Raw genomic sequence first — 25,195 nt, 5'->3', positions numbered from 1 at the left:
GCCTTTGGTACAGGCCTCCACGACCGATGAGCCCGATCCAGTTCATATCGGGAGGGATCCTCCCCCTACCCAATAGTTTTGCCAGCATCGCGGCAAAATACTCAGTCGGCTTCACAACTCCTTCGGGCAGCCCCACAATCCTCAAATTCTGTCGCCTGGATCTGTTTTCCAGGTCTTCCATTTCTCCTCGCAGATCCTTTTTAGTGTCCATCATCTTCCGCATCTCCTTCCCCATCGAGGCAAGTTGATCACCGTGCTGCAATAACGTCTCCTCCACTTCCTTCAGCGCCTCCCCTTGCTCTCGCACCTCCGCCACTGCGCTCGCCACCGCCGTCCTCACAGGGGAAACCGCCTCCTCCACCAGCGCACTCAAAACCTCCCTCATCTCCTTCCTCACCGTCTCCATGCATTTCGCAATCTGCGCCAACTGCTTTTCGAATTCCGCAGCCATCACCTTAGTCATTTCTTCAGCCGTAAGCAATGCGGCCTCCCCTGGTGCTCCAGCCTCCATTTTCCTTGGTGACCCCGTGGTGACCTTTCCACCCCCCGACGGACCTTCAGCTGTTTTTTTGCTCACCCTCGACATTTTTCTTTTTTTACTGTGCCTTCACTGTGCCTCCCCTGTGCCTTCTCCCTGCTTTTGCCGCCTCCGTAGACCCTGGGACCGGGCTTAAAGCCCCGAAAATGCCGTTCCTGAACGGGAGCCCTCCATTGTGCGGCCGCCTCCCGCCCGCCGCCACCAGAAGTGACTAATGTTCGATGTTATCCAATTCTTGAAACTGCGCAATGAATAACGCCCATGAATTGTAGAACCCCTCCATCCTTCCCCTCAGATCAAACTTAACCTTCTCAAGAGTCAAGAATTCCAGCAGGTTCCCCCGCCACGCCAGGGCACAGGATGGAGAGGCTGCTCTCCATCCCATCAGGATCCGCCTTCGGGCGATCAACAAGGCGAAGGCTACAACATCTGCCTCCGCACTCGTTTCCAACCCCAGCTGGTCTGACACCCTGAATATGGCCTCTCGAGGGCCCGGGTCCAGTTTCACATGCACCACTTTAGAGATTACCCTAAAAACCTCCTAGTAATCCTCCAGCTTTGGATAGGACCGAAACATATGAATGTGATTTGCTGCCCCCCCCAAACAACGTTCACACACATCTTCTACACCCTCAAAGAGCCGGTTCATTCTGGCCCTTGTGAGGTGTGCTCTATATACCACCTTCAGCTGTGTCAGCTCCAACCTCGTGCACGAGCTGAAGGCGTTCATTCTCCGGAGCTCTAGAACCCCTCCTCCACATCCTCTCCTAAATCTTCCGCCCACTTTGCTTTGATCCCTTCCAGTGGTGCCTTATCCTCTTCCAAAATAGCCCCGTAAACCGCCGACACTACCCCCTTCTCCAGTCCCCCTGTCGTCAGCACCACCTCCAGCAATTTGGAGGCCGGCTCCACCGGGAAGCTCTATCTTCCTTCCTGGCAAAATCTCGAACCTGCATGTATCTAAACATTTCCCCTGCTCCAGCCCATACTTCGCTTCCAGCTCCTTCAATCCCGCAAACCGTACCCCAGAAACTCTGGCCGCCTTCACTCCCCATGTGAATGTGTTAATCATTCCTTCAATCTCTGTAAAAAATGCCTTTGGCTGGAAAATCGTCAGGCATTGGAAAATAAACAGAAATCGCAGCAAGACATTCATTTTAACTGCCTGTACCCGACCCACCAGTGACAGAGGGCGACCATCCCACCTTGCCAGATCAGCTTTCGCTCTCCCCACTAAATTAGAAATGTTGTACCTACGGAGCCCCCCCCTCCCAACCTGCACCCCCAGGTATCTAAAGTAAGTCCCTGTCCAATGGAATGGCAGCCACCCCACCCCTGCCCCCACCCCCAGCCAAGACACTACAAAATACTTTTCTGGATTTAATATCTCTCACTGCCAAACTTTTAACAGAGTAAGAAAAACATACTCGCAAAAGTCTCGCGAGACTTGTTTGTCGAAACAGGCAGTTTGACTGCACACACTGCAGGACAGAAGAAAGTCCTGTGGAATCTATCTCTCATACATTTTTCTGAAGCAGTCTGTCTTCGAGACGGCTATACACCTGTAGATTTATATATCTTTCTCTGAAGGATAGTGACAGCTTGGTACCCTTTCAACCTTAAAGGAACTAGTCTTTTAGTAACCGTTTTAAAAGACGGCTATTTCACAGGTATAGGATTCCCACCATTCTTTTTTAGAGTTTGTGTATAGGACATGTTATCTCTGTTTAATTGTGGTGTTTGTGTCAATACATCCTGAAATATGGCTAGTCTAATGGGTTCAAGCAGCATGTTATCTCTGTGAACCTGTGGGCATCTCGCTTCAGCTTTTACTAATAATAATTTTATATTAATTCAAGGTCCTGGAGTGCATTTTATTCTTTGTTACATTTGTTGTTTGGGGTAGTTTGAACTATTTAAGTTTTATTAATGGTTCTATTTATGTTTCCATCCCAATGAATATTGGGGATTCTAAAAGTCACTTGTATTATATTTGGGGAGGCAGTCACGTAGTTGTATTGTCACTGGGCTGGTGATTAAAGGATCCAGGTTCAAATCCTGCCACTGCAGATGTTGGAAATAGAATCCAATGAAAATAAGACCATAAAACAATTGTCATTTTAAAAAACCTCAGCTGGTCCAGTTCTCACCTGGTCCTCACTCCAGATCCGCAGCAATGTTTATTTATAACCCTCCTGTGAAACAACTTTGAATATGCCATGGGGTGGCAGAGTGGTTAACACTGCTGCCTCGCAGATTCCGACCTCAGGTAACTGACTATGTGGAGTCTGCACGTTGTCCTTGTGTCTGCATGGGTTTCCTCCAGGTGCTCCGGGTTCCTCCCACAGTCCAATGATGTGCAGGTTAGGTGGATTGGCCATGTTAAATTGCCTCTAGGTGGGGTTACGAGGATAGGGTGGGGTATTGGGCCTAGGCAGGGTCCTCTTTCAGAGGGCCGGTGCAGACTTGATCGGCCAAATGGCCTCCTTCTGAACTGCAGGGTTTCTATGATTCTATATTGATTTTGCTTTACTTGTATCACACACATGCTGTGTGCCAGAATCAACTCCGGGTTCTCACAAAAGCTTTTTATTTTATCTGACTCTGGTCAGTGTGATATCCATCACAGGCTAATCTGTACCTCAACCCCATTTATTTGCCTTATTCCATATATATCTTTTTATCCTTTCCAAACAGGAATCTTATCAATCTCAGTCATGAAATTTTCAGTTGGGATCAGTCATGCACAGCCATATAGGGGCGTGAGTTGCACAGTTAGACTAGCCTTTCTGTGAAAAGATGCTCTCCGCTTTCACTCCCAACTGACCTAGCTATAATTTAAAGATTATACTCATGTTTTACATTTACCCATTGGATAAAATAGTTTCTCTGTATCCACTAAGCAAAAAATGTGTCATTTAAACTTACTCCCTATTCTTTATCACCAATGTCCCACAATCTGTCACAAGGTTACTTCAATTCCATGTAGTCTCGATTGTTTAAGCTCTCTAATTTCTAATACTTGTAATATCATATGCCTTCTGAAAGAGCGGGGGCGAAGAGAAAGAGCGGGAGTGAAGGGAAAGAGCGGGGGCGAAGGGAAAGAGCAATCATATGCAACATTTGTATGCGCTTCTCTACTGGAGCACGTCAATAAATGCAGTTTGATTAGTCAGATGTGACCGACCTTAACATTCATGTTGATTTTTCCTTGATGAGCAAATACTCCAATGGCTCATGACTTCTCTAAAGATAGGGATCAGACTAGATGTGATACTCAACATGTCTAACCAACGTGTAATAGCAATCGACAAAACCAATAGAACTACCTAGCTCAGTAGGGAATGAAAATCGGGAAAATCATAAAGCCGTGGTTGTTTTGCTCAGATCACTCTTTGAGTAAGATGAGTAATAAAAGAAAATACAGCAAATCATAGAATCCCCCACTCACGCTCTTCCCCCCTCCATCTCTCTCCTCACCCCCCACCCCTGCTCTTTCTCTTCCGCCCCCCCTGCTCTTTCTCTTCCGCCCCCCCTGCTCTTTCTCTTCCGCCCCCCCTGCTCTTTCTCTTCCGCCCCCCCTGCTCTTTCTCTTCCGCCCCCCCTGCTCTTTCTCTTCGGCCCCCCCTGCTCTTTCTCTTCGGCCCCCCCTGCTCTTTCTCTTCCGCCCCCCCTGCTCTTTCTCTTCCGCCCCCCCTGCTCTTTCTCTTCCGCCCCCCCTGCTCTTTCTCTTCCGCCCCCCCTGCTCTTTCTCTTCCGCCCCCCCTGCTCTTTCTCTTCCGCCCCCCCTGCTCTTTCTCTTCCGCCCCCCCTGCTCTTTCTCTTCCGCCCCCCCTGCTCTTTCTCTTCCGCCCCCCCTGCTCTTTCTCTTCCGCCCCCCCTGCTCTTTCTCTTCGGCCCCCCCTGCTCTTTCTCTTCCGCCCCCCCTGCTCTTTCTCTTCCGCCCCCCCTGCTCTTTCTCTTCCGCCCCCCCTGCTCTTTCTCTTCCGCCCCCCCCTGCTCTTTCTCTTCGCCCCCCTGCTCTTTCTCTTCGCCCCCGCTCTTTCTCTTCGCCCCCGCTCTTTCTCTTCGCCCCCGCTCTTTCTCTTCGCCCCCGCTCTTTCTCTTCGCCCCCGCTCTTTCTCTTCGCCCCCGCTCTTTCTCTTCGCCCCCGCTCTTTCTCTTCGCCCCCGCTCTTTCTCTTCGCCCCCGCTCTTTCTCTTCGCCCCCGCTCTTTCTCTTCGCCCCCGCTCTTTCTCTTCGCCCCCGCTCTTTCTCTTCGCCCCCGCTCTTTCTCTTCGCCCCCGCTCTTTCTCTTCGCCCCCGCTCTTTCTCTTCGCCCCCGCTCTTTCTCTTCGCCCCCGCTCTTTCTCTTCGCCCCCGCTCTTTCTCTTCGCCCCCGCTCTTTCTCTTCGCCCCCGCTCTTTCTCTTCGCCCCCGCTCTGTCTCTTCGCCCCCGCTCTGTCTCTTCGCCCCCGCTCTGTCTCTTCGCCCCCCGCTCTGTCTCTTCGCCCCCGCTCTGTCTCTTCGCCCCCGCTCTGTCTCTTCGCCCCCGCTCTGTCTCTTCGCCCCCGCTCTGTCTCTTCGCCCCCGCTCTGTCTCTTCGCCCCCGCTCTGTCTCTTCGCCCCCGCTCTGTCTCTTCGCCCCCGCTCTGTCTCTTCGCCCCCGCTCTGTCTCTTCGCCCCCGCTCTGTCTCTTCGCCCCCCGCTCTGTCTCTTCGCCCCCGCTCTGTCTCTTCGCCCCCGCTCTGTCTCTTCGCCCCCGCTCTGTCTCTTCGCCCCCGCTCTGTCTCTTCGCCCCCCGCTCTGTCTCTTCGCCCCCGCTCTGTCTCTTCGCCCCCGCTCTGTCTCTTCGCCCCCGCTCTGTCTCTTCGCCCCCGCTCTGTCTCTTCGCCCCCGCTCTGTCTCTTCGCCCCCGCTCTGTCTCTTCGCCCCCCGCTCTGTCTCTTCGCCCCCCGCTCTGTCTCTCGCTCTGTCTCTTCGCCCCCCGCTCTGTCTCTTCGCCCCCGCTCTGTCTCTTCGCCCCCCGCTCTGTCTCTTCGCCCCCGCTCTGTCTCTTCGCCCCCGCTCTGTCTCTTCGCCCCCCGCTCTGTCTCTTCGCCCCCGCTCTGTCTCTTCGCCCCCGCTCTGTCTCTTCGCCCCCGCTCTGTCTCTTCGCCCCCCGCTCTGTCTCTTCGCCCCCCGCTCTGTCTCTTCGCCCCCGCTCTGTCTCTTCGCCCCCGCTCTGTCTCTTCGCCCCCGCTCTGTCTCTTCGCCCCCGCTCTGTCTCTTCGCCCCCGCTCTGTCTCTTCGCCCCCGCTCTGTCTCTTCGCCCCCCGCTCTGTCTCTTCGCCCCCGCTCTGTCTCTTCGCCCCCGCTCTGTCTCTTCGCCCCGCTCTCTCTCTCTCTTCGCCCCCGCTCTGTCTCTTCGCCCCCCGCTCTGTCTCTTCGCCCCCGCTCTGTCTCTTCGCCCCCGCTCTGTCTCTTCGCCCCCGCTCTGTCTCTTCGCCCCCGCTCTGTCTCTTCGCCCCCCGCTCTGTCTCTTCGCCCCCCGCTCTGTCTCTTCGCCCCCGCTCTGTCTCTTCGCCCCCGCTCTGTCTCTTCGCCCCCGCTCTGTCTCTTCGCCCCCGCTCTGTCTCTTCGCCCCCGCTCTGTCTCTTCGCCCCCGCTCCTGTCTCTTCGCCCCCGCTCTGTCTCTTCGCCCCCCGCTCTGTCTCTTCGCCCCCGCTCTGTCTCTTCGCCCCCGCTCTGTCTCTTCGCCCCCGCTCTGTCTCTTCGCCCCCGCTCTGTCTCTTCGCCCCCGCTCTGTCTCTTCGCCCCCGCTCTGTCTCTTCGCCCCCGCTCTGTCTCTTCGCCCCCGCTCTGTCTCTTCGCCCCCGCTCTGTCTCTTCGCCCCCGCTCTGTCTCTTCGCCCCCGCTCTGTCTCTTCGCCCCCGCTCTGTCTCTTTCGCCCCCCGCTCTGTCTCTTCGCCCCCCGCTCTGTCTCTTCGCCCCCGCTCTGTCTCTTCGCCCCCCGCTCTGTCTCTTCGCCCCCGCTCTGTCTCTTCGCCCCCGCTCTGTCTCTTCGCCCCCGCTCTGTCTCTTCGCCCCCGCTCTGTCTCTTCGCCCCCGCTCTGTCTCTTCGCCCCCGCTCTGTCTCTTCGCCCCCGCTCTGTCTCTTCGCCCCCGCTCTGTCTCTTCGCCCCCGCTCTGTCTCTTCGCCCCCGCTCTGTCTCTTCGCCCCCGCTCTGTCTCTTCGCCCCCGCTCTGTCTCTTCGCCCCCGCTCTGTCTCTTCGCCCCCGCTCTGTCTCTTCGCCCCCGCTCTGTCTCTTCGCCCCCGCTCTGTCTCTTCGCCCCCGCTCTGTCTCTTCGCCCCCGCTCTGTCTCTTCCCCCCGCGCTCTCTCTCTTCCCCCCCGCGCTCTCTCTCTTCCCCCCGCGCTCTCTCTCTTCCCCCGCGCTCTCTCTCTTCCCCCCGCGCTCTCTCTCTTCCCCCCGCGCTCTCTCTCTTCCCCCCGCGCTCTCTCTCTTCCCCCGCGCTCTCTCTCTTCCCCCCGCGCTCTCTCTCTTCCCCCCGCGCTCTCTCTCTTCCCCCCGCGCTCTCTCTCTTCCCCCCGCGCTCTCTCTCTTCCCCCCGCGCTCTCTCTCTTCCCCCCGCGCTCTCTCTCTTCCCCCGCGCTCTCTCTCTTCCCCCCGCGCTCTCTCTCTTCCCCCCGCGCTCTCTCTCTTCCCCCCGCGCTCTCTCTCTCTTCCCCCCGCGCTCTCTCTCTTCCCCCCGCGCTCTCTCTCTTCCCCCCGCGCTCTCTCTCTTCCCCCCGCGCTCTCTCTCTTCCCCCCGCGCTCTCTCTCTTCCCCCCGCGCTCTCTCTCTTCCCCCCGCGCTCTCTCTCTTCCCCCCGCGCTCTCTCTCTTCCCCCCGCGCTCGCTCTCTTCCCCCCGCGCTCGCTCTCTTCCCCCCGCGCTCGCTCTCTTCCCCCCGCGCTCGCTCTCTTCCCCCCGCGCTCGCTCTCTTCCCCCCGCGCTCTCTCTCTTCCCCCCGCGCTCTCTCTCTTCCCCCCGCGCTCTCTCTCTTCCCCCCGCGCTCTCTCTCTTCCCCCCGCGCTCTCTCTCTTCCCCCCGCGCTCTCTCTCTTCCCCCCGCGCTCTCTCTCTTCCCCCCCGCGCTCTCTCTCTTCCCCCCCGCGCTCTCTCTCTTCCCCCCGCGCTCTCTCTCTTCCCCCCCGCGCTCTCTCTCTTCCCCCCGCGCTCTCTCTCTTCCCCCCGCGCTCTCTCTCTTCCCCCCTGCGCTCTCTCTTCTTCCCCCCGCGCTCTCTCTCTTCCCCCCGCGCTCTCTCTCTTCCCCCCGCGCTCTCTCTCTTCCCCCCGCGCTCGCTCTCTTCCCCCCCCGCGCTCGCTCTCTTCCCCCCCGCCGCTCGCTCTCTTCCCCCCGCGCTCGCTCTCTTCCCCCCGCGCTCTCTCTCTTCCCCCCGCGCTCTCTCTCTTCCCCCCGCGCTCTCTCTCTTCCCCCCGCGCTCTCTCTCTTCCCCCCGCGCTCTCTCTCTTCCCCCCCGCGCTCTCTCTCCTTCCCCCCGCGCTCTCTCTCTTCCCCCCGCGCTCTCTCTCTCTCCCCCCCCGCGCTCTCGCTCTTCCCCCCGCGCTCTCTCTCTTCCCCCCCCCCCCCCCGCTCTCTCTATTCTCCCCCCCCCCCCCGCGCTCTCTCTCTTCTCTCCCCCCCCCCCCCCCCCCCCCCCAGGGGCCGTCTCTCTTCCCCCCGCGCAGTCTCTCTTTCCCCATCCCCCACGCTGTCTCTCTTTCCCCATCCCCCACGCTGTCTCTCTTTTCCCCCCCCCGCGCTGTCCTCTCCTCTTCCCCCCCCCCACGCTGTCTCTCTTCTCCCCCCCCCCCCCACGCTGTCTCTCTTCCCCCCCCCGCCCCCACGCTGTCTCTCTTCCCCCCCCCACGCTGTCTCTCTTCCCCCCCGCCCCCCGCGCTGTCTCTCTTCTCCCCCCGCCCCCGCGCTGTCTCTCTTCCTCCCCCTCTTACAGTCCTCTCTTTCCCCCCCCGCGCTGTCTCTCTTCTCCCCCCGCCCCCGCGCTGTGTCTCTTCTCCCCCCCCCCGCGCTGTCTCTCTTCCCCCCCCTCTTACAGTCTCTCTTTCCCCCCCCCCCGCGCTGTCTCTCTTCCCCCCCCCCCCGCGCTGTCTTTCTTCCCCCCCCCCCCCACGCTGTCTCTCTTCCCCCCCCATGCTGTCTCTCTTCCCCCTCCCCCCGCGCTGTCTCACTTCCCCCCCCCCCGCGCTGTCTCACTTCTCCCCCCGCGCTGTCTCTCTTCCCCCCCCGCCCCCGCGCTGTCTCTCCTCCCCCCACACTGTCTCTCTTCCCCCCCCGCCCCCACGCTGTCTCTCTTCACCCCCCCGCCCCCACGCTGTCTCTCTTCCCCCCCCCCCCACGCTGTCTCTCTTCCCCCCCCCCGCCCCCACGCTGTCTCTCTTCCCCCCCCCGCCCCCACGCTGTCTCTCTTCTCCCCCCGCCCCCACGCTGTCTCTCTTCCCCCCCGCCCCCGCGCTGTCTCTCTTCTCCCCCCGCCCCCGCGCTGTCTCTCTTCTCCCCCCCCCCCCGCGCTGTCTCTCTTCCTCCCCCCTCTTACAGTCTCTCTTCCCCCCCCCCCCGCGCTGTCTCTCTTCTCCCCCCGCCCCCGCGCTGTCTCTCTTCTCCCCCCCCCCCCCGCGCTGTCTCTCTTCCTCCCCCCTCTTACAGTCTCTCTTTCCCCCCCCCCGCGCTGTCTCTCTTCTCTTCCCCCCCCCCGCGCTGTCTCTCTTCTCTTCCCCCCCCCCCGCGCTGTCTCTCTTCTCCCCCCCCCCCCCCCCGCGCTGTCTCTCTTCTCCCCCCCCGCGCTGTCTCTCTTCCCCCCCCCCTCTTACAGTCTCTCTTCCCCCCCCCCCCGCGCTGTCTCTCTTCCCCCCCCGCGCTGTCTTTCTTCCCCCCCCCCACGCTGTCTCTCTTTCCCCCCCCCCATGCTGTCTCTCTTCCCCCTCCCCCCGCGCTGTCTCACTTCCCCCCCCCCCCGCGCTGTCTCACTTTCCCCCCGCGCTGTCTCTCTTCCCCCCCCGCCCCCGCGCTGTCTCTCCTCCCCCCCACACTGTCTCTCTTCCCCCCCCCCCCACGCTGTCTCTCTTCCCCCCCCGCCCCCACGCTGTCTCTCTTCCCCCCCCCACGCTGTCTCTCTTCCCCCCCCCGCCCGCACGCTGTCTCTCTTCTCCCCCCGCCCCCGCGCTGTCTCTCTTCTTCCCCCCCCCCGCGCTGTCTCTCTTCCTCCCCCTCTTACAGTCTCTCTCCCCCCCCCCCCCCGCGCTGTCTCTCTTCTCCCCCCCCCCCCCCCCGCGCTGTCTCTCTTCCTCTCCCCTCTTACAGTCTCTCTTCCCCCCCCCCGCGCTGTCTCTCTTCTCCCCCCGCCCCCGCGCTCTTCCCCCCCCTCTTACAGTCTCTCTTCCCCCCCCCCCGCGCTGTCTCTCTTCCCCCCCCCCGCGCTGTCTCTCTTCCCCCCCCCCCGCGCACTGTCTCACTTTCCCCCCGCGCTGTCTCTCTTCCCCCCCGCCCCCGCGCTGTGTCTCTCCTCCCCCCCCACACTCTCTCTCTTCCCCCCCCGCGCTCTCGCTCTTCCCCCCCCCGCGCTCTCGCTCTTCCCCCCCGCGCTCTCGCTCTTTCCCCCCCCGCGCTCTCTCTCTTTCCCCCCCCCCCGCGCTCTCTCTCTTCCCCCCCCGCGCTCTCTCTCTTCCCCCTCCCGCGCTCTCTCTCTTCCCCCCGCGCTCTCTCTCTTCCCCCCGCGCTCTCTCTCTTCCCCCCGCGCTCTCTCTCTTCCCCCCGCGCTCTGTCTCTTCGCCCCCGCTCTGTCTCTTCGCCCCCGCGCTCTCTCTCTTCCCCCCGCGCTCTCTCTCTTCCCCCCGCGCTCTCTCTCTTCCCCCCGCGCTCTCTCTCTTCCCCCCGCGCTCTCTCTCTTCCCCCGCGCTCTCTCTCTTCCCCCCGCGCTCTCTCTCTTCTCCCCCCGCGCTCTCTCTCTTCCCCCCGCGCTCTCTCTCTTCCCCCCGCGCTCTCTCTCTTCCCCCCGCGCTCTCTCTCTTCCCCCCGCGCTCTCTCTCTTCCCCCCGCGCTCTCTCTCTTCCCCCCGCGCTCTCTCTCTTCCCCCCGCGCTCTCTCTCTTCCCCCCGCGCTCTCTCTCTTCCCCCCGCGCTCTCTCTCTTCCCCCCGCGCTCTCTCTCTTCCCCCCGCGCTCTCTCTCTTCCCCCCCGCGCTCTCTCTCTTCCCCCCCGCGCTCTCTCTCTCCCCCCCGCGCTCTCTCTCTTTCCCCCCCCCCCGCGCTCTCTCTCTTTCCCCCCCCCCGCGCTCTCTCTCTTTCCCCCCCCGCGCGCTCTCTCTTTCCCCCCCCGCGCTCTCTCTCTTCCCCCCCCCGCGCTCTCTCTCTTCCCCCCCCCCGCGCTCTCTCTCTTTCCCCCCCCCCCGCGCTCTCTCTCTTTTCCCCCCCCGCGCTCTCTCTCTTTTCCCCCCCCGCGCTCTCTCTCTTTCCCCCCCCCCCCCGCTCTCTCTATTCTCCCCCCCCCCCCCCGCGCTCTCTCTCTTCTCTCCCCCCCCCCCCCCCCCCAGGGGCCGTCTCTCTTCCCCCCGCGCAGTCTCTCTTTCCCCATCCCCCACGCTGTCTCTCTTTCCCCATCCCCCACGCTGTCTCTCTTTTCCCCCCCCGCGCTGTCTCTCCTCTTCCCCCCCCACGCTGTCTCTCTTCTCCCCCCCCCCCCCACGCTGTCTCTCTTCCCCCCCCCCCGCCCCCACGCTGTCTCTCTTCCCCCCCCCACGCTGTCTCTCTTCCCCCCCGCCCCCGCGCTGCCTCTCTTCTCCCCCCGCCCCCGCGCTGTCTCTCTTCTCCCCCCCCCCGCGCTGTCTCTCTTCTCCCCCCGCCCCCGCGCTGTCTCTCTTCTCCCCCCCCCGCGCTGTCTCTCTTCCCCCCCCTCTTACAGTCTCTCTTTTCCCCCCCCCCGCGCTGTCTCTCTTCCCCCCCCCCGCGCTGTCTTTCTTCCCCCCCCCCCCCACGCTGTCTCTCTTCCCCCCCCATGCTGTCTCTCTTCCCCCTCCCCCCGCGCTGTCTCACTTTCCCCCCGCGCTGTCTCTCTTCCCCCCCGCCCCCGCGCTGTCTCTCCTCCCCCCCACACTGTCTCTCTTCCCCCCCCGCCCCCACGCTGTCTCTCTTCACCCCCCGCCCCCACGCTGTCTCTCTTCCCCCCCCCCCACGCTGTCTCTCTTCCCCCCCCCCCGCCCCCACGCTGTCTCTCTTCCCCCCCCCGCCCCCACGCTGTCTCTCTTCTCCCCCCGCCCCCACGCTGTCTCTCTTCCCCCCCGCCCCCGCGCTGTCTCTCTTCTCCCCCCGCCCCCGCGCTGTCTCTCTTCCTCCCCCTCTTACAGTCTCTCTTCCCCCCCCCCCCCGCGCTGTCTCTCTTCTCCCCCCGCCCCCGCGCTGTCTCTCTTCTCCCCCCCCCGCGCTGTCTCTCTTCCTCCCCCCTCTTACAGTCTTTCTTCCCCCCCCCCCGCGCTGTCTCTCTTCTCTTCCCCCCCCCGCGCTGTCTCTCTTCTCTTCCCCCCCCCCCGCGCTGTCTCTCTTCTCCCCCCCCCCCCCCGCGCTGTCTCTCTTCTCCCCCCCCGCGCTGTCTCTCTTCCCCCCCCCCTCTTACAGTCTCTCTTCCCCCCCCCCCCGTGCTGTCTCTCTTCTCCCCCCCGCGCTGTCTTTCTTCCCCCCCCCCACGCTGTCTCTCTTTCCCCCCCCCCCATGCTGTCTCTCTTCCCCCTCCCCCCGCGCTGTCTCACTTCCCCCCCCCCCCGCGCTGTCTCACTTTCCCCCCGCGCTGTCTCTCTTCCCCCCCCGCCCCCGCGCTGTCTCTCCTCCCCCCCACACTGTCTCTCTTCCCCCCCCCCCCCACGCTGTCTCTCTTCCCCCCCCCCGCCCCCACGCTGTCTCTCTTCCCCCCCCCCACGCTGTCTCTCTTCCCCCCCCCCGCCCCCACGCTGTCTCTCTTCTCCCCCCGCCCCCGCGCTGTCTCTCTTCTTCTCCCCCCCCCCCCGCGCTGTCTCTCTTCCTCCCCCTCTTACAGTCTCTCTCCCCCCCCCCCCCGTGCTGTCTCTCTTCCCCCCCCGCCCCCACGCTGTCTCTCTTCTCCCCCCGCCCCCACGCTGTCTCTCTTCCCCCCCGCCCCCGCGCTGTCTCTCTTCTCCCCCCGCCCCCGCGCTGTCTCTCTTCTCCCCCCCCCCCGCGCTGTCTCTCTTCCTCCCCCTCTTACAGTCTCTCTTCCCCCCCCCCCGCGCTGTCTCTCTTCTCCCCCCGCCCCCGCGCTGTCTCTCTTCTCCCCCCCCCCCGCGCTGTCTCTCTTCCTCCCCCCTCTTACAGTCTCTCTTTTCCCCCCCCCCGCGCTGTCTCTCTTCTCTTCCCCCCCCCCGCGCTGTCTCTCTTCTCTTCCCCCCCCCCGCGCTGTCTCTCTTCTCCCCCCCCCCCGCGCTGTCTCTCTTCTCCCCCCCGCGCTGTCTCTCTTCCCCCCCCCCCTTACAGTCTCTCTTCCCCCCCCCCCCCCCGCGCTGTCTCTCTTCCCCCCCCCCCCCATGCTGTCTCTCTTCCCCCTCCCCCCGCGCTGTCTCACTTCCCCCCCGCGCTGTCTCACTTTCCCCCCGCGCTGTCTCTCTTCCCCCCCCGCCCCCGCGCTGTCTCTCCTCCCCCCCACACTGTCTCTCTTCCCCCCCCCCACGCTGTCTCTCTTCCCCCCCCGCCCCCACGCTGTCTCTCTTTCCCCCCCCCACGCTGTCTCTCTTCCCCCCCCCGCCCCCACGCTGTCTCTCTTCTCCCCCCGCCCCCGCGCTGTCTCTCTTCTTCCCCCCCCCCCCGCGCTGTCTCTCTTCCTCCCCCTCTTACAGTCTCTCTCCCCCCCCCCCCCGCGCTGTCTCTCTTCTCCCCCCCCCCCCCCCGCGCTGTCTCTCTTCCTCTCCCCTCTTACAGTCTCTCTTCCCCCCCCCCCCGCGCTGTCTCTCTTCTCCCCCCGCCCCCGCGATGTCTCTCTTCTTCCCCCCCCGCGCTGTCTCTCTTTCCCCCCCCTCTTACAGTCTCTCTTCCCCCCCCCCACGCGCTGTCTCTCTTCCCCCCCCCCGCGCTGTCTCTCTTCCCCCCCCCCGCGCTGTCTCTCTTCCCCCCCCCCGCGCTGTCTTTCTTCCCCCCCCCCCATGCTGTCTCTCTTCCCCCCCCCCCCATGCTGTCTCTCTTCCCCCTCCCCCCGCGCTGTCTCACTTCCCCCCCCCCCGCACTGTCTCACTTTCCCCCCGCGCTGTCTCTCTTCCCCCCCGCCCCCGCGCTGTGTCTCTCCTCCCCCCCCACACTGTCTCTCTTCCCCCCCCCCCGCCCCCACGCTGTCTCTCTTCCCCCCCCCGCCCCCACGCTGTCTCTCTTCCCCCCCCCCACGCTGTCTCTCTTCCCCCCCCCCGCCCCCACGCTGTCTCTCTTCCCGCCCCCACGCTGTCTCTCTTCTCCCCCCGCCCCCGCGCTGTCTCTCTTCTCTCCCCCCCCCCCCCCCTGCGCTGTCTCTCTTCTTCCCCCCCCCCCCGCACTGTCTCTCTTCTTCCCCCGCGCTCTCTCTTCTCTTTCTCCCCCCCCCCCCCCCTCCCGCGCTCTCTCTTCTCTTTCCCCCCCCCCCCCCCCCCACGCTGTCTCTCTGTCCCCGCCCCCCCCCCCACGCTGTGTCTGGTCTCTTCTCTTCCTCTTCCCCCCCCCCCCCCTTCCCGGCACTGTGTCTCTTTCCCCTCCCCCGCCGCTGGGTCTCTCTTTCCTCCCCCCACGCTGTCTCACCTTCTGTCCCCTCACCCCTCCAAATCTCCTCGCCCTCTCACTTGGCAGCATCTGGAGAGAAGCACAGTTACGTTTTGAATCCATATAACAGACTTCGCTTTGATGAACTGTCATACACACTGTTTATGAATACTGCATTAATTTCTGGTGACCAAGGCACAAGGGAGACGTTCTAGCACTGGAATCAACAATGAGAAGAATCCTATGATTGATTCCTGTTGCCAAAGATCTATATGAAGAAATATTGGATAATCTTGGGTGTTTTACCCCTGAAAGGAAGAGCCGGATGTGATCTTAGACTGTTATGTTTTATATATATTTTTATGTAAAGGAAAGGTAAATCTGGCACCTTAATATGGACGAGACCATAGGAAAAGGAACACCGGTTCAAACTTATGAAAGGCAAATTTAGGAATGATATACAGAAGCAATATGGAGCAATCAGTACATGGAATAGACTTCCAGAGAGGATCGTGTAGTGGAAACACTTGGAATTATTTAAGAAACAATTGAATGCTGCAACAAGGGAAGCTTGAGCATCTTCCTTGTCATTGTCGTCAATTATAATCTTGTGTACTCTTGATGCTTGAGGCTGTGCTCGATCTCAAAATTGGCTTGTCTTCCATTTCCTGGTATTATAATTCCATAACTTGCTAACAAATTTTGAAACATTGGTTTTCTGAAACTGGTTACTAACTGATTATTTTCCTATTCTGCCAGTGGTTCAGTTTTAGTTTACACAATGGATACAACTACAGGGGCCATGCAGCTGTCCCACAAGCTGGAATTAACTCCAAAGCATTACCCTGGTAAGTCTGAAATTTCATGGCTCACCTGTGTAGGTATTTAATCCGAGTGACATGCCTTGCCACGATAACTGATCAGCATTGAAGAGCATTCCCACCCTTGGCAAAATGCATAATATTATTGATTATTGTTGCCGATTTTATTTATTAAAATTTTCCCTTGGTTTCTTTTTTTCTCTTTCTCTCGCTTACCCTACTCCCCATCGCCCCCTCTCACCCTTGTCCCACCCTGCACTCGCACCCTCAAGCCGCACCCTTCTCGGCCCTGCCCCTCCCCACTTCTTTTCTCTCTTTTAACCCCCCAACCCACCCGCTTTCTTTTCCTCTACCACTGGAGGAAACCCACGTAGGCATGGAGAGAACGTGCAAAATCCACCCACAGTCACCCAAGGCCGAAATTGAACCTGGGTCCCTGATGCTGTGAGGCAGCAGTGCTAACCGCTGTGCCACCATGCTGCCCTACTCTTTTCTTTCTCCCACCCTCTTTCTCAACTCAGTGTATGATTTGACACGAAATTCATATATTCCAATTGGTGCTTCCGCTTAGCTCTCGAGTTGCCAACTCCTCTATCCTTCTGTCAATTGTAAGGAGATGCATAGTTGGTTGCTCCATCCACTTGGGTCCCAGATGCCTGGTTTTCCCCTCTGTATTGTTATCAGATTACACCCTCAGCAACTTGCTTTACAAAAATATTTAAGGCACAACTGTATGGGAAAGCCTAATGGCAGATGTCATTGTGTAATCAGCAATATGATAGTATGGCTCATTGTTATATAACATAAAAGAACCAAAATAAATCCAAATTGGAAGCGTATAGAAATGTTGGTAATTATCTTGCAGCTGGAGAGAAATGCAGTGCCAGAAAGTATTTTTCACGTAATTAATGTCCATTTTATGTTGAGTATGGCACTTTTTAAAAATTCTGTAGAACTGTATTGAGTTTTTCCAGTTCAGTGCTTCAATACTTAGCCAAATTATTTTTTTATTTCTTGAACAGATATTTGGAACAAGACTGGGGCAGTAAAGCTGGTCAGATGGTCACCTGATTGTAGCGTTGCTATGGTTACATGGGAATGTGGAGGCTTATCCCTGTGGAGTGTTTTTGGTGCTCATCTGTTTTGCACACTGGGTGGAGATTTTGCGTGAGTATTTCCTTCAGAAATTCAAGGTCTGCAGTACAATTGCGTATAACAGTCTGTAGTACAGAAACTGCATTCATTACTCCATTTTATATATTTCAGGCTTGGGGTTAGTTGTTGGAGTGAAAGTAAAACATTTTCTGAAATTATTTTGATTTTGTCCCATGTCACATGTTATTTGCCATTATTTCAACTTTAAATGAACTTTCCGACCTGATATTAAAAGCAAAATGATGCTTCTGCAATTGTCTTTGGAACTTAACAGCACGTCGTAACTGCTTCCTGTGTGCTACCTGCGTATTCCAATAGCAAGATTAGGCAATCCTCCATCATTTCTAGGCTGCAATATATTCTGTCTGGAACAATTTGTACTTCCAAAGCATTTTTAAGATTGAGATACACTTGACAAAGGGATTTTTCATTTTCCTAGTTTGTGCACTGAACCATGGTGCAAAGTTGGAAGTTACTCAAATCTTATTGTTGCTGGAGATTTTATTTATTAGACTTGTGGCGATGTGCGTCAATGTAAATACATGTAGGCTAGCTAGACACTAGAGGAAGCACTAGAAACATCACACACACACAACCAATTGATCAAGTAGATAGGACACGACCAATAGACATTCACGATACACAAGGAGGTGACACAACCACAGGGGGGCATTACACCAACCCACACAACCACAGGGGGGCATTACACCAACCCATATATAAAGGACACCACACATGATCTGCCTCTTTCCAGTGGAGACAGTCAGTGAGTAGAGACACAGGGTTGATTCAATATTACACCCACCACGTGGATTGCAGCAACTGGTTAGTCAGTCTGGGTAGCTATAGTAGGATTAGCAGTAGTGTCGAACCCGAGTAATAGAAGTGTAAATAGTTTAATAAACGTGTTGAAGTTATCTCCATATCTGAACCTTCCTTTGTCAAGTGCACCACAAGGAAGCCGCTTATGTTACACCTACAACATAACAAATCAAGACTTTAAGAAGGTGAGGAGCGAAGCTGAAAATTAGGAGGGAATTTCCGACAGCTGAAGGCTCGTATTATGAGAACCAAACGTTGACGGAAGGGCACCATGTTGAAGAAAGGCACAATCTTGTTGCGGTGCAGTGGTGCGCAGAGGTTCGGAAATGAGTGTAGATAAGAATTTTGGCGGCAGTGAAGAGTCCAGTTGGGATGGAGATATTGTTGTAAATACCTTGACACAGTTATTTGATTTGGTGTCCCTGGTGCCTAAGTTGATAGATACAATGCCAATGGAAGTGCAATGTCAGTGCAGTGGTTAGCACTGCTACCTCACGGCGCCAAGGACTCTGGTTCAAACCCGGCCCCAGGTCACTGTTCATGTGAAGTTTGCACATTCTCCCTGTGTCTGCGTGGGTCTAACATTCAAAACCCAAAGATGTGCAGGGTTATTTTTTCCCCTGCAGCTAATTTTATTAAGTTAGTCGTATCTAATTATCTAAATGACACTTGGATGTTTTTCGGGCAAGCAAAAATTGTACTGTAACCCACAACATACGTAAAGACAATCCTTTGTCCTATCGTAGGTGATCGTTCAGATTTCGCCCAACCAACATCTGATGTGTTGCAATCCCAAATTATTTGAATTGAGGAAGAATTGTACTTTTATAAAATCAGAATCCATTTGGTCAAGAAGTACATTGTTTAAGGATCTTAAATTGAATCATAGATAATTGGGGTGGAAATGCTAATTTTCAGCTATTGATGATTTTTTAAAAATATATATATTTATTAAAGTTTTTTAACACAATTTTTCTCCCTTACAAAGAATAATCCCCGCCCCCCCGTAACAAAAAAAAAAACTCAGCTATTGATGATTAACAAAACTTCATATTACAATTAATTATTTCATTCTATTGATTTTAAGGCATTATTCTGATGGCACTAAAAAGGAACCTATAAAAATCAGCTCTATGGTGAGTACTTTCAAGAAATGATGTAAACAGTTTTCCAACAAGATGCACATTGAATGCAACTGCAGTTGTGTTGAAAATGCAGACCTTCAGATAAATGGAATTGCAATCTAACAAGAAGTAGGTTGATCAGTTTACTGACATTGCAATGTAAACAAGTGAAGAGGGCACTCAATAAAGCGCATACTCCACCACGATGTGTTAACTCAACATTATAGCAATTAAAAAGCTCTTCCTTGAGCCTTTTCTCTGATTGATGCTCTGTAACTACAAAGCTGGAAAAAGATAATTTTTATTAAGAGCTACCATCTCACTGGTGAGGCCACATCCAACAACCTGCTCTGAAATCTCTACACACATTTTGACAGCTGTGACAAATTGCACTGCAGCAACTGAGACAAGCCGCAACATTTTTAAAATATTAACAAAGTAACCCACAACATTCGTAAAGACAATCCTTTCTCGCTGTTTAAAGAAAAATCCAGGGTCACGTGATGTGAGCGTGGGAGTGATTGTGTTTTCCGAGCTCCGGGTCTGCACATCATTTAATCCATCATTTCATCCTGATGCATGTTTCATACTTGTTTTTTTCTTGCGATGTCCCTGGGATTTCCTGATTGATCTTTTTGCAAGAAAGAGCTGAGATAAAATGCTAACATCCTCATTTGGTCGAAGCGTTTGGGCTGGACTGGGGTGGGGCCAAGCTTGAAGTGGCGCAGTCGCTGCTAAGCTTGTGCTGTGCTGTGTGCATCGAATGATGGTCGCCATCGAAGATGTTACCTTGACTGACAATTTCAGATCTGCAGGGCAGATAGTTCATTTGGAGCAATGGCAGGTGGCTTTAGAAGAGTGATGGAGGCATATGAGAGTTTCTTCACTCAAAAGAATAGTGGTTAGGGACCGCCTTAGTGTTGTCGAAGTCCTGTTGCATAATGTGACGTGTATCTTGGTGGTTTCGGGAGATTGGGACCTAGCGGGATACCCCCGGAGCACAGTCCCTGGCGAGAGATGGTAGGCAAGTTCCCAATTGAATTCGAGAATCTGCTTCCATGCTTTGGAAATCTTGATTTTGAGGCTGGGTGCATCAGATTTGATGGAACACAGCATATCCTGTCTGAGAGGCCAGGGGTTGGTAGGCCCACTGATCGCTTGTCCTATATTGCCCTATTCTCTATGCTCGTTGTGAAAGGTTGGAGATGGCCGAGTGGATCATGTTTCCCCCCCCCCGCCCCCAGCCATGGCCTAGGCTGTGAACTGCCTGCGTGTTGGAGGGATGGCATGATGGAAGTGATGCTGTCTCATGCTTCAATCAGTGGAATCTTGGAGAGTGCCCTGTCCTTTGTCTTCTCGTGCGACATGGAAGTCGTCTTTATCCTTTATCCTGCATTCCGCTCTGTGTTTCTTCAATAATCCTGACCGCTACTCCCTGTTCATCGTGTTGACTTTTTAATTTTTTTGTTTCCTGTTGAAGAGTGCAAAATGTGAGCGTGATGGCCAGTGCCGATCTTACCTTTATCCTTTTCCTGTTAACCTGTGTTAGCAAGATAATTTTGTGTTAATTATGGGAAGTGCGACTTGTGCGTAGTTTTACTCCTTTTGGTTATGAAGAAGGCAAGTGGAGCTGGGGCGAGGTGAAGGCTGGGTGGGTTAGTTCAGTCCTCACTAAGATTGATAGCTTCCCCTCCCAGTTAAAACTAATTAGTTTCATGCTTTACTTTTGGATTTGTAGATTCATTCTTTTAATTAAGAATGTGTATTCATCCTTTTTTTGGACTGGGCAGAGTTTGTATCCTGGGGACAACTGGATTCCTTCTGTCTCTTCCCTGAGGCTGAGTCTTTCCTTTCTTCTGTTTGGATCTCTCTTCATATTCTGCCCAGGCCTATTATTGTGGTTGACTTGTTAAAGAGGGAGGTTGCTCTGGATATCCTTTCTGTGAGGGTGATCATGTTGAGCTTGGCTGGGTGTCCCCTCCTTGGGAGTCCTTTTCTTTTCTCTCTCTTTTTTCTCCATCTGGATGAACATTGTGTCGATTCCTATCCTGATCTGGCCCATTGGTTTGGGGGGACTTGATAGGTGGGTGTCTTGACGGTCCTGCTCTTCTCCTCGGAGGGGAGCCCCCCCCCCTCCCCAACTTGGCTGGGGCCAGAATAATCATCATCTTGCCCTGGATGTTGTTGGAAAGGTGCAGGCTCAACAGGAGTAAAGGTCCTCTGGGTATGTTGGAGGCCCTGGGGTTGTAGTTCCTCGTGCTCGTTAGTGCTGGACCAAGCCAGGTCAAGTGAAGTGTCTGTTGTCCTGTTAGCCCTGTTAGGGTTGGGGTGAGGGGGCGGGGGTCCTGGGAGGCTGGGTTTTGTTTTGTTTCTCTGTCCCTGTGGTGCACAGGGGCCTGGGAAAGGGTTGAGTTCTCCTCGCTGATGGATGTCATCACCTAGTGGGTCTGTTTTCTTTGTTCTTTTTCCTCTGGGTTATTGTCCGTGTGAAGTTTGCACATTCTCCCCATGTCTGTGTGGGTTTCACCCCCACAACCCAAAGATGTGCAGGGTAGGTGGATTGGCTGCACTAAATTGCCCCTTAATTGGAAAAAATTAATTGGGTACTTTAAATTTATTTTTTTTAAAGCGAAGGTGGTGTTGGGTCATTGGTGCCGTTGGCGCCACTGGAGTTGAGGGAGATGCATGTTGGTGTGTGCCCAATCATGACGCAGGAGGTTTATTCTGGTCTTGCATGATGATTGTGGGGGCTATGCGGCGTGAGAGGGTGTGTGCCATCCTGTTATGCTGTCTTGTCCTCATGATCTTATTTTGTTTCTTCCTGGGTCTCTGGTGGACATGGGTATCTAGTTTTGTCTAATGATGCTATTAAGGTAGTTGTGATGTTGTTCTTCCGTTCCATGCTATGCTCATGTAGATTAAGCCATTTCTGGGGGGTTTTCCCCTTCCTGGCTTATGATTATTTTGTAACTTTATTGAGTTATTTTATAAGCATCCTTTTAGAAACTGGATCTAGATCTTTGCTAAAAATTACTCCGTTCTTCGTTTGATACGCATCAAGTTTCATTGAAATCTGTCCATTAGTTTTTGCGACTATTGTTTACAAACAGACTAATAAACAAGGGCAAAAAAAATCACCTTTGCCATCCTTCAGTGGTGAAGGTAACTTTGTTGTGTTCAACGATGATGTACCAGTAATCTGTATTTGTAGTAAATTAATTCATGGTTACATTGTGCACTCTATCTCAAGCCATATGTGTTTAAGGGAAGTAAAGAACAGGCACTGGGCTCTTCGGCACACCAAACTTAAAGACATGTGAATCCGTTTAATTGTACAGCTCCTAGCTGGCAACAATGCTCAGTGGGTTGAAAGTTGGTCATCTAATGATTTTGACCAAATTATGGGGAACATCTTGCCTGTTAGTTGTAAAAGACAAAAAATTCTTTTGATACTCGGTATTTAAAATAACTTGATTGATTGTGCTTTGTAATGTCTTATATTTTGCTAAAGTTATTCCTTCTTTACAGAGCTGGGGCGCTGAAGGCTACCATCTTTGGGCGATTTCCAATGATGGCACTCACCAAATTGGAAATGATCTGGAAAACAAAAGTGTATTACAACAGGCAGAAATCCTGCAGTTCCAATTCATCAAAAGCGCTTTAACTGTCAACCCCTGCATGGTAGGTTGCAAGCCAAGCTTGAAATCCCAACGATATTCTTATTTTGTAATTGCAGATCAGTAATATTACATTTGTTCAACTATTCATTCTTCAGTCTTCTATTTTATCTCTTAGCAGTAATTTTTGGTCACAGATATACAAAATGTGAAATTTTACAAATTTTACAAAAACCATGGTTTTTGAAATGTTTGTTTTGTGGACTCCTTCACAGGAAGTGCATTATTGCTAATAAAGCCACTTAATATGTATTAACTTACAGATTTTTTAGCTTTCATAAATTAAAGCCATGAAAAATTATTAGAACTGTTGCAACCTGTGTAATATGTGTCCAGTTTGTTACATGATCCTGCTCTGTTTTTTTTTATTAGCATCACTTACTAGGCCAGTATTTATTACCCATCCATAATTGCCTTTGAGAAGGTGGTGAGATGCCTTCTTGAACCACTGCAGTCCATGTGGTGCAGGTACACCCAGAACAGATTTCTAAAAAGAGTTCCAGGAATTTGACCCTGCAACAGCAGGCATTGTGTGGGGCATGGCAGAGAGCTTGCGGATCGTGGTTTTCCCATGCAACTACTGTCCTCGTCCTAGGTAGTAGAGGGCATGGGTTTGGAAGGGGCTGTCGAATGAACCTTCATGACAGATGATGAGTTGCTACAGTACATCCTGTGGATGGTGCAACTGCTGCCATTGTGGTGGAAGGAGTGCAAGTTTAAGGCGGTGGACAGGGTGCCGATAAAGCAGGCTGCTTTGACACCATCCAAGATGAGCTTGAATGTTGTTGGGGATGCACTCATGCAGGCAAGTGAAGAGTGTATCCCATCACACGGGCGTGTGCCTTGTAGGTGGTGGACAGGTTTTGGGGACTCGGAAGGTGAGTTACTCACCACAGAATTCCCAGCCTCTGACCTGTGGTTGCCACAGTATTTATATAGATGGTCCTGTTCAGTTTCTGGTCAATTATAACCCAAGGATGTTGATATTGGGGAATTTGGCAATGGTAATGCCAATGAATGTCAAAGTGCAATGGTTAGATCCTCTCTTGTTGGAGATGGTCATTGCCTGGCACTTGTGTGGCATGAATATTACTTGCAATACTTATTTGGTTTGCAGTATTCATGTTCTTATTTTTTTATGTTATAGGTTCAATCTTCATACTGCCTCCTCAAACAATACTGAAATAATTCTGTAGAACAAAATGCTTCCTTGCTTTCCTTTCTGAATTTACCTGGACAGCACTTTGAGTTAGCATTTTCCATTAATTCTATTTTGTAAGCCGAATGGTGCTTCTGCATAATACGACCAGAAAGTGTTCTGCCTGCACTTGTATACAGCACAGCCATAATTATACCTTTCACAATCCTATTGTTTCAATTTATTCCTCTTAAAGTAGTGAGCCTTTGATGTATGTAATGATTGCTGTGTTCCTGGGTAGATAGAAAATGCCTCGTTAACTCTTTAAGGACAGCTGTAATACCAAATTGATAAATATACAAGTAAAAAGAAAAGACTGGCGATCTTTTTTTTTAAACTCGAAAATTCTGGAAACGCACGGGAAGTCAGCTGGCACCTGCAAAGAGAAAAGGCTCAAGAACTGAGCTGAAAAAGATAATATAGTGCTTTTCTTAGCTCCATTTTCTTTTTAGTAAGAGGTGCCAGAGGAGGGGTGTCTTTTGACATGCAAGGGAGTAGGAGGCATGTTGATGCTTTAGCTTTACGTGTACGTAGTTCACAAGTCATAACACATTAACTTTTGTGTGATTGAAGTGTTTATCACTCTCTCCCACTTTAAAAAGAGTTTTGTTGATCTGGGTTATGTTTCAAGAAAAGATCTCTCCCTGTAATGGAAATCTGACTCGTCTCTTTTTTTAAAAAATAATTACCTGTGTATTTCCAACATGTTCCATTTCTTTTCATAATAAAATGTTTGTTTTTTCGCGTTGGTTTAATTATTTTGCAAACTGACAACGGTAACGTCATTCCCAAAAGCTGGATAGTCGCCCGCATGTCAGTTTAGTGAAACTGCACATTTATTCTTTTATTTCTATTCACCTAATTGAGGTTATTCATTTATGTTGCTATCAAAAGCAGAGGCTTTCTGAACCTATTCCACCTACCTGTGAGAAGCATAAACTGTGTTTTCCCTCTTTGGACTTGCCTACATAGCAATAGAAATTGTCTCTCTCCAGTTTATTGCACCCTCTCTGCTTTATGATGGTTTTCAGGGTCTTCGAATATAGGACTTAGGAGCAGAAGTAGGCCATTCAAACCTTTGAGCCTGCTTCACCATTCAACAAGATCATGGCTGATCTGATTGTGTTGCCTTCTGTCCCCCATATTATCAGACTCCCTTGGCTCATCAAAAATCTGTCGAACTCTGCCTAATGACCCAGCCTCCATTGCTTTCTGGGGGAGAGAAATCCATATACTCACCATCTTTTGAGAGAAAACAAAAGTCTCTATCTCCCTCTTGACCTGTGGTCCCTGGTTCCAGTCTCTCCCACAAGTGGAAACGTCCTCCTGCTATCCGCCCGATCAAATCCCTCAGGATCTGATATGTTTCAATAATATCAGCTCCTATTCTTCTACATCCAATGAGTACAGCCCCAACCTTTCTTCATAAGATAAGTCCCTCATTCCAGGAATGAGTCTTAAGTAAACCTTCTTGGGAAAATTCAGCGGTCATATTTCTCTCCCCAAAATAAATTATTCCGGATTGGAAAATGTCAGTTTGATTTCAGTTTTAACAAAACACCTCTGACTAATAAGACTTAATATTTTCATACATTTAAATTTTCTAAACTGAGAATTAAGATATTGAGCAATTGTTACAATCTTCTTCCCTTCCAGAATAATCAGGAGCAAGTACTTCTACAAGGAGAGGATCGACTGTATTTGAATTGTGGTGACACATTGCAAAATCAAAATTCAAGTACCGCATCCGCGAATTCAGGCCATCAGCCTGTCAGGGAAAAGAACCCTCCGTACAATGACATTCTAGTTCCTCAGGGTTTAAGCACTTTATTAGGACACAGGCACTGGCATGTTGTACAGGTGATGGCTTCTGCATGCATTTTTTTTTATTTGTTGACAGCAAGATATATTGTTGAAGAGAACCTATTGGTTGTATATTTTAATGCGACCACTGCCGAACTCCTTTAAATATTAGGAACCAGTGCAGTCCCATGGGTTTGATATTAAAATGCTTTGCTATTTGACAAGATTCAGCAGCTGCATGCCTGGTAGTTTAGTGTTGGTCAGTGCTAGCTTACAATCACGTGACTGTCAGATATGAAGTGATTGTTGTAATTGTGTTTC

At 54.1% G+C, this 25,195-nt stretch overlaps 1 protein-coding gene across 2 annotated transcripts in view; it reads left to right on the top strand.

The window, feature by feature from the left end:
* ric1 (RIC1 homolog, RAB6A GEF complex partner 1) overlaps positions 1-25,195 on the top strand; it is a 210,029-nt gene that overhangs the window by 125,001 nt on the left and 59,833 nt on the right. For both annotated transcript variants that reach the window (XM_072517226.1, XM_072517227.1), the window contains 5 exons: positions 15,034-15,122; positions 16,118-16,262; positions 18,160-18,208; positions 21,725-21,877; positions 24,728-24,931. In XM_072517226.1, the coding sequence (XP_072373327.1) occupies positions 15,034-15,122; positions 16,118-16,262; positions 18,160-18,208; positions 21,725-21,877; positions 24,728-24,931 (640 nt within the window). The remainder of the gene's footprint in view (positions 1-15,033; positions 15,123-16,117; positions 16,263-18,159; positions 18,209-21,724; positions 21,878-24,727; positions 24,932-25,195) is intronic.

This window comes from Scyliorhinus torazame, chromosome 9 (assembly GCF_047496885.1).
Source record: "Scyliorhinus torazame isolate Kashiwa2021f chromosome 9, sScyTor2.1, whole genome shotgun sequence".
NCBI lineage: Eukaryota > Metazoa > Chordata > Chondrichthyes > Carcharhiniformes > Scyliorhinidae > Scyliorhinus > Scyliorhinus torazame.
Note: the sequence above shows the minus strand (reverse complement) of the source record. Positions and strands in the feature narration are given on the sequence as shown.